Source organism: Centrocercus urophasianus, unplaced genomic scaffold (genome assembly GCF_019232065.1).
Source record: "Centrocercus urophasianus isolate 14NV4802_14NV808 unplaced genomic scaffold, USGS_Curo_1.0 seq_39, whole genome shotgun sequence".
Taxonomy (NCBI): domain Eukaryota; kingdom Metazoa; phylum Chordata; class Aves; order Galliformes; family Phasianidae; genus Centrocercus; species Centrocercus urophasianus.
Window position 1 is genome coordinate 2,045,160 of NW_024884966.1, and position 8,531 is coordinate 2,053,690.

The window sequence follows — 8,531 nt, forward strand, 5'->3', positions numbered from 1 at the left end:
AAGTATCCATGAGAAACTTTCCAAATAAAAAAAAAATATATAAACAACTTTTCTTGTTTGTGAACATACATTTATTTAGCCAGGAATATATTCCATTTATAATTGAAGAAAAGGTAACAGAAGAAAGTTAAGTGGAATTTAACATGTATTTTCATGTTTTAAAAGTGTGTTTCCCATTAAAATAATATGAATCAGTGGAACTTCCACCAAAAAATTGAAAACCACATTAATAGCTTAATCATGATTTTTATAAAGCCTAACATAACATCAGAGTCTACCTGAGCCACCAGATTAATTTGGAACTGAAACAATTATGTGATTTCATAAACAAGTTACATTCAGGTCAATCTGAGCTGAAACACTGAGCATGAATGTTTTTTTCTTCCCAGTTCTACTCTTTCCTCATACATAAGTTCCAAAGCAGCTGCAGTGATATCCTCCAGGCCTTTATACAATCTGAGTGGTGCACTTACAGGTGGCAGGACACTTCTTTTTCACCACTGAATGTTTACAGCCAAACAAGCTTTCCATATTTCTGCAGTTTGGAAATGCATCTCGATGTCTGCAAGGATTGGCTGAAACAGAACAGACAGAGAAAGGCCACGAAATGTATTAATTGAAAAAAAAAAACAACAGTCCTACTGTGATACTTCTGCATTTTACAAAGTGCTTTTTTTGTTTGCTTGTTTGTTTGTTTTTGTTTTTGCATTTGTTTTCTTGTCTAAGCAGTCTTTGTACATTTGTTGGGGAAATATTGGCGGGTGGTTGGACTAGATGATCATGGAGCTCTTTTCTGACCTTGGTATTCTATAGTTCCGTGCTCAGCTGATAAAATTGCTTGAATATATAAGCATATAAATATATAAGAATACTTAGTAAGAACTGAGTATATAAGAATAAAATTGCTCATAGAAGGGGAAGCAGACAGAAAAACAGTTGAGTTGCTTCACATGGAATTCTACAACAGCCAGGGGCAGGTGGAGATCTTTATGTCCATAGGGACACACGTGAAAGCTGACAATTCAGACGTGCCCTTGGATGGAGAAGCACATCCTGACACTGTGACACCGGAGCTTCCCTGCAGAGGGCAGCAGAAGACTGTCAATCTAATCGTGCACATCTTTGCAGCAACGCCGTGCACCGAATACGGTGGGTGAGGGGGTTTGAAGGGTCCCCTGGAGATCATCTGCTTCCAGTCCCTGCTCACGCCCTGTCAGTAGTTGCTTAACCACTGTTATGTTAGGTGGAGGTAAATTAAGGGGTGGTTCTGTGACATCTTTCCTGCCAAAGGTTGCATGAAGGTAATAAAAGGTTAGGTATGGAGGGACATACTATAAGGGAGTGAAGTCATTACATGAGGCAGCACAACAGTTTGTTTTAAGGAGGAAAGTACGTGCACTTACTGCAAAGCCCTCTCTCACAGTGGCCGGGACAGTCTGCACATCTGGGTCCTTTCTTGTAAGGTGCAGCCACTTGCATGATGTTATTCCCTCTGAAATATTAAAGAAATGAACACCAGGAGATCAAAGTGCAGCTCTGAGCCACTGACAGCTTACTTTTTTTCATCACAATGAAAGACAACAACAAGTTTTGGGTAAAATGATTATTCTGTTTGAGTTTGGGCTATTTGTAGAATACCAGATCTTTGTTTTTAAACGGGAGGCATTTAGGGAAAGAAAACTAATTGGCTTTTTGCCTTTGTATAGCATTACCAGTTTAAAAAATTACATGCTTCCTTGTTCTGCTTTTCTAATGGCTTTCCAGCACATAAGGATATTATCTTGGCAGCAACCTTCTGACATGCAGGTGTTAGAGATTTGCTTTTCTTCTGTGAATATTCGTTTGCTGTTGGCTTTCGCTTGTGTCTGACTATCTTCTTTGTGTTCAGAGTTACAGGATGACTCGTGTTTGATGCCTGACCCTTACACAGACCTTTCTATCTTCATTCATATGCTAATATTTCCCTACTTCCAGTTTTAACATGGATAACACTAAACATTTATACTCAACTAGATGTTAAAGCAACAATTCACATCGGCGTTTTTCAAAATTCCAAATGGCCAAAACAAACTGGAGGCAACTGATCCTACACATGCTCAACAGACTGCAGGACTTTCTAAAACCATGTCTAGAACATCTCAAGAGAACCAAAAAGCAGTACGTACGGAGGACAGTAGTGGCAAACATAGAAGTAGTTGTACTGGTTCCTTGGGCAGTAGGCAACTGCACACCCAACCTGGTAGCTGTTGTACCACACTAGCTGTAGAATAAAAAACAGTGAAGTCATGTCAGAAATTGTATTTCAAATGTATTTCACACTACGTTTTAAATCAGAAGATAGATTTATTCATTTATTTATTCATTTTCACTCTCTGTTATGTTTGCAAGTTAGCTGTCAGGAGGAACAAATAGGAAAATGAATTAGTGATGTCTTCTGGTTTCCAAATGTTTTGGACACAATTTTGGGAGAATAATAGAAATTTCAACTTGAATGGCTTCATCATAGCTCTTTTCCTTTGGCATTTCATTGTCCATATGTATATATTTTAATGTTTTTTCCATTATTTACTAATGAAAAATATTGCATCGTTATCATTTATTTATTTATTTGTGTGGCTGCATTATCATTTATGTTTTCTACAGGTTGCCTCTCTTCCGGGCAGCTCTTTTAGATATTGGTTCCATTGTCTCAGATGTAAATGAGAAAAGACTTTTTCAGTCATCTTTGGATGAGAGCATAAAAGATAACAGTTTGATGGCACTGATTTTGTTGTTTTTTTTTTTTTTCTTTTCCTGATAATAAACACCCCTCAGCAACCCTAACTGTACATGTGTGATTCTAGTGTATCACTGCAGTTCACTTCATTTCCCCATACCTGAGCGTAGTTCTTGACGTTGGCGCTCTTCGTAGTCGCTCCAAAACCGTACTTGAAATTGGCGGCCTGACTGTGCCAGACTTTGATTGCTTCAGCCCATGTTTTTGGTTGAGATGACTGCAAGATATTCTCACCGCAGGTGATACCTGAAGTAGAAGTATGTCTATTTTATTACACAGGAGTGAAGAAAGTTGTAGGATGGGAGGCATGACAGAGGGAATGGCGATTTTTTATGGCATTAGCACTCTACAACCCCTGGAGTGTAGTACACTTGATCCTGGCAAGGTGTGTTATTCTGATATCAGTGACCTTTCAGTCTCGGATGGTTATTTGACTACAAAATGTGACACAAAAATATGTGTACTTAGTCAGACCAACACTTCTCTATCCTACTGACTTGTCTCCAGCAGGAACTGAGAGAGAATAGTTAAAGAAAGGTACAAGAACAGGATCAGTTCATAGCTTGCCCTCTCTCTCGGGCTCCAACAGTTTGTCTTTTGGGGTCTTTCTCTGACAAAGATGACATTTTCACGATTAAGAATCCTCAAAAGATAAAAAGCAGATTAAAGTTTATCCTTATTTCTAGTTCATGTAGATATGCTTTCTGCAAGTCATCATTAACCCGTAAGTTTAGTCCTCATGTTCTTCCCATACCATTAACAACTCTGTTCTGCACTGGGCTGATTTGCATTTCACATGTGTTTGCCCATTTCAGAGCATTTTTGGCAGCTTTCTCGTTCCACACCTGAAAGACACAAAGGAAGGAGCATTCAGGTCACAGAAAATTTGTGCAGTCCTTGAAGGAGAAGAAAAAAAGTTGTGTCTGAGTTGTTGCTGGTTATGTTTAGCAAAGATAAGGCAAAAAGAATCTGTGACTCCCTGTGCTAGCCAAGTTAATACAGGTTTGACAGCAATAAATCGATGCGGCTGGGGCAAACTTGTGTTCATACCATCTCCAAACAAATGACCCTAAGCATAGGGACTTTTGCCAGGTGACTTGAGTTTTGTTAACTGCACAAATCACAGAATCATCACAGTTGGAAAAGGCCTCTAAGATGACCCAATCCAACCATTAACCCACTCCCACCATGTCCACTAACCATGTCAGTAAGTGCCACATCCACCCTTTTCTTGAATCCCTCCAGGGACAGTGACTCCACCACTGCCCCAGGCAGCCTTTGCCAATGCATTACCACTCTTTCTGAGAAGAAATTTTTTCTAATATCCAACCTGAATCTCCCCTGACACAATTGAAGCCCATTACTTCTCATCCTATCAAATCAAGACTTGCTGGCTAAGAGAGAGTTTTCAGATAGCACCCGTGGCCTGTTCTGAAACCTTTGCAATGACTTTACAAGTGCTTACAGCATCTTAGTTTGCAAGCTTAGAGCATGAGTTCTGTAGAAACCAAGGGATATAATTTTGATTTTTTTCATCTCAATTCCAGAGTAACTTTCCTGTCCTCTCTATTCACTGAGTGTGGAGTGTTTAGAAGGATACAACATTCTGCTAATCATGTTGAAAGCAGCTTATTAGCTATCCATCACTTACCATCTTCAGCATGTTCCTAGCTGTTGGAACTACAGACCTTCGTATTTCATTGTGTTCCTGAAGGATCATCTGCTTGTTTTTGAGAGCAACAAGATCTTGTTGAACCACTTTTTTGGTTTTTATCCGATTACCATTGTATTTTGGCAGGTTTTGGTTACGGGGTTTCCCTCGTGGGTATCCAATGTTAAAAGGGAAGTTCTGGTTCACTCGGTTGCCAGGAAGCACCTGGAAAACAATAGCAATGATGGTTCTAGTTCTCTGATTTTTTATAAGCAAGACTGATTGAGAACTTGGAAATTCTTAGCTTTCCTTTATTGATTCTTCTATTCTTCTATGTGCTTTTTTTTTTTTTTCCTCTCTCGTCCTTCGTTTAAACTGCACTTTTCATAAGAAGACATGACCCTAAATGAATATAGTAGATAGTAATTCTAACTGTAGATGTCTCCACATCAAATGTGGAGAATGCTTGGCTCTGTAACCAAATGTCATGACTTACTTTAGCCTCTTGTATGCACTAAAAAAGTCCCTGGCTCTTATTACTTTCAAGCTTTGGAAGTATGTGAAGCTGAATCAGATTTTAGGGCATTTTGCAGACCATCTTCTGAAATACTTACGATCATTTGAAATACCCTGGGAGTCTCAGATTTTCTTCCAAAAGGTACAGCTCTCTGTAAAGCCTGTAATGCATCTTTTGAATGTCTCAGATACCTCAGAAAGTGTCAAACCAGTATTTCCACTGGAAGAGACCTACAACAATCATCTAGTCCAACTTCAGGGTTAACCAAAAATTGAAGGATAATATTGAGGACATTATTCAAATGCCTCTGGAACACTGACACAGGGCATGGGGCATCAACCACCTCATTAGGAATCTTACTCCAGGACTGTTTACCCTCACAGTAAAGAAATGGATCCTAATGAAAGATGTGATCATCTTTCCTGGAACACCTATTTCCTTTTCTTTTTTTTTTTTTTTTTTTCCTCCTTATTAAGTGGATCTTGATAAATAGCTCACATCCAAATGTCTATGTAGTGGATATCTATACCTTAAACTATTAACTCTCTTAGAGAAACGATGACTGCATTTCTGACACTGAGATTAATTATTTTAGAGTATTATCAGTTCATGTATTTTGTCTGGAATAAGTAGTAATAGAATTATTCTTGCAGAAAGGAGAGTATTTAGATAGACAGAAGAAACATTTTACCACAAAAACCTCAGGAAAACAAGAATTCATCTTTATTGTGGAAACAGAGATGTTTATATGTGATAATATGTGCTAACTAACAATAATTTCAGCTCTGTATTTTAAAGTTCTAGAGATCACTCAGCCGCATCAGCTATCTACACAATGTGTTTAGATACAACTATTTTGCTTAGACCAAATGGTCATAGAATCACAGAATAAAAAAATCACAAGGTTTGAAAGGACCAAGGGTCATCGAGTTCAACTGTCCTCCCATCACCATTGCTACCACAAGCACTAAACCAGATCTCGTAGCTCCTTATCCAGATGCCTCTTGAACACTGCCAGGAATGGTGACTCCACCACCTCCCTGAGCAGCCATCGCAGTGCCTGACCACTGAGAGAAAAAGCGCTGCATGGGGTTGTTGTGCCCAAAGTGCAGAACCCGACACTTGGCCTTGTTGAACCTCATCCCATTCACCTCAGCCCAGCGGTCCAGCTTATCCAGATCCCTCTGAAGGGCCTCCCTACCCTCAGGCAGATCCACACCACCTCCCACCTTGGTGTCATCTGCAAACTTACTGAGGGTGCCCTCAATGCCCTCATCTAGGTCATCAATAAAGATATTAAACAAGATGGGACCCAGTACCGACCCCTGGGGGACACCACTTGTAAGGGGTCACCAGCTGGACTCCACTCCATTAACCATTACCCACTGGTCATGGCTCTCTAGCCAGCTCCTTACCCAAAGAAGGGTAGATCTGTCCAGGCCACAGGCAGCCAGTTTCCCCAGCAGAACACTGTGAGAGACCGTGTCAAAGGCTTTGCTGAAGTCTAGGTAGACTACATCAACAGCCTTTCCCTCTTCTGGGAATGACTGGAGTCACATCAGCAAGCCTCCAATCCTTTGGGACCTCTCCAGACAATGCTGATTGATGGCTGAGAGCGGCTCGGCAATCAGCCCCGCCAATCAGCTGGGATGATCTACCCTCGGATGGAGCCTGTCTGGTTCCATGGACTTGTGACAGCCCAAATGGAGAAGTAGCTCTCTAACTGTCTCCACCTGAATCACCAGGGGTTTATTCTGCATAACATCCCAGGCTTCCAGATCAGGGCACAAAGCGCCCTGAGGATAACTGATCTGCCTATTAAAGGCAGATGTAAAGAAGGTATTGAGGACCTCAGCCTTCTCCTTATCCTCAGTGGTCACATTCCCCACTGCATCAAGTAAAGATGGAAATTCTCCTTGGTTCTTCTCTTACTGTGAATATATTTGTAAAATATATAACTTGTTCTCTTTTACTGCAGTGGCCAATCTGAGTTCATTTCTGAGTTCATCAATTCTGAGCTTTTGCCTTTCTAATTTCCTCCCTGCATATCTTAGTTACTTCTTTGTAGTCTCCCCAAGTAGTCTGTCCCTTTTTCTAGAGGACTCTTTTTCTCCCAAAGTCTCAACAAGAATTCCTGGTTCATCCACTCTGGTTTTCTCCCCCTGCAGCTCTCCTTGCAGCATTCAGGGACACCCTGTTCTGGTGCCTTTAAGATTTCCATCTCAGCATGCAGGCTTTCTGGAACCCTGGACCCTTCAGGACACAAGGGACCCCTGAAACAAGTGTCCTGAGCAGGTCAAAGTCCACCCTTTGGAAGTTCAAGATAGCAGTTTTGCTATTCACTCTTCTGACATCTCCAACAGTAGATGACTCTATAATTTTGTCTTGGCCATTCTGCCCTAGACAGTCCCCAACCTTCACATCTCCCACCAGTCCTTCACTGTTAGTCAAGAGCAGGTCCACCAGGGCACCACTCCTGGTAGGCTCTCCTACCAGCTGCATAAGGAAGCTATCTTCTATACGTTCTAGAAACCTCTTGGACTGCTTCCTCTGCACTGTATTATATTTCCAACATATATCAGGGAAGTTGATGTCTATAGGCAGTCTATAACAGACTCCCATCAAGATATCACCCCTACAGGCCTTCCCCTGATCCTTATCCATAGGCACTCAACTTTATCGTTTCCAACCCCAAGCTCTTCATCATCAAAATGCTATTTAATATAAAGAGCCACACCACCACCCTTCCTTCCTTGTTTATCCCTTCTGAAGAGCTTGTAGCCATCCATCACAGCACTCCAGTCATGAGAGTGGTCCCACCATGTTTCAGTAATAGCAGCTAGCTCATGGTTAGTCTGCCGACTTTAGCTGGCTTCAAAAAGCCCCCCCAAAGAGCTTTTTGTCAGCCTTATTTTGCTTTAGATCCCTTCCCCAGTGCAGGCTTACCCTTCCTGGAACCAGTCCGTTCGATAGGACAGGTCCTACCTGTCCATCAGTTTGGTGTATCAAAGCAGCCAGGCAAATGATTGCAGTGAGAGGACCCATTTCTGTGGAGGAAAAGCAGGCAAAGAAACAACAAAAATCTGTTAATCTCTATTGCACAAACTTTGTGGTGTTCTGTGGAATGTAAGCAGGATGAGAAAGCATTGCGGTATGAAGCATGGCACATAGGAGATTATTTTAGTCATTACCAAATACGGTTGCATATGCTGAGTCTGCACAAATGAGTATATGATGATGCATGGACACCACTGTCTCTTACAGAGAGACAACTTCACCTTGTATTGAGACAGAGACCACCAGTACCAGAAAGCTGCGAGTTTCTTTTCAGAGAGAGATCAAACTCCTCTTGATTTCTTTACTCAGTATATCCCAAATCTGCATTATTTCTTTATTCTTTGCCTCCTCATATATAAAAAAATAAAATTCATTAATGTGTACAGCAGGGTCATGGCAATGTTTTGCTCAAGAAACCTTCATCCATACTGAAAGGTGGTATTCTGGAGTGGAGCTTTGTTTCAGTGCATAAAGAGGTGCTTCTGCTTCTTTTCTGTTCCCTGTTTCTTTGTGAAGTCTGCATCATAATC

At 41.0% G+C, this 8,531-nt stretch overlaps 1 protein-coding gene across 1 annotated transcript; it reads right to left on the reverse strand.

Moving 5' to 3' along the window:
• Nucleotides 1-447: 447 nt before the first annotated feature.
• On the reverse strand, nt 448-7,989 carry LOC122167788 (serotriflin-like). Its single transcript, XM_042832600.1, has 7 exons — nt 7,891-7,989; nt 4,428-4,652; nt 3,531-3,621; nt 2,877-3,022; nt 2,166-2,260; nt 1,404-1,492; nt 448-575 (listed from the first exon to the last, which is right to left on the reverse strand). The coding sequence occupies exons 1-7, from the start codon at nt 7,987-7,989 to the stop codon at nt 448-450; spliced, it is 873 nt and encodes a 290-aa protein (XP_042688534.1).
• Nucleotides 7,990-8,531: the final 542 nt, after the last annotated feature.

Excerpts from the sequence above, each read along its gene's own strand:
- LOC122167788 (XM_042832600.1), bottom strand. The coding sequence starts at position 7,989 with ATGGGTCCTCTCACTGCAATCATTTGCCTGGCTGCTTTGATACACCAA. Across the intron at positions 4,653-7,890 it reads ACGGACTGGTTCCAGGAAGG|GTGCTTCCTGGCAACCGAGT; the intron begins GTAAGCCTGCAC and ends ATTGTTTTCCAG. Across the intron at positions 1,493-2,165 it reads GTTTGCCACTACTGTCCTCC|AGGGAATAACATCATGCAAG; the intron begins GTACGTACTGCT and ends TTAATATTTCAG.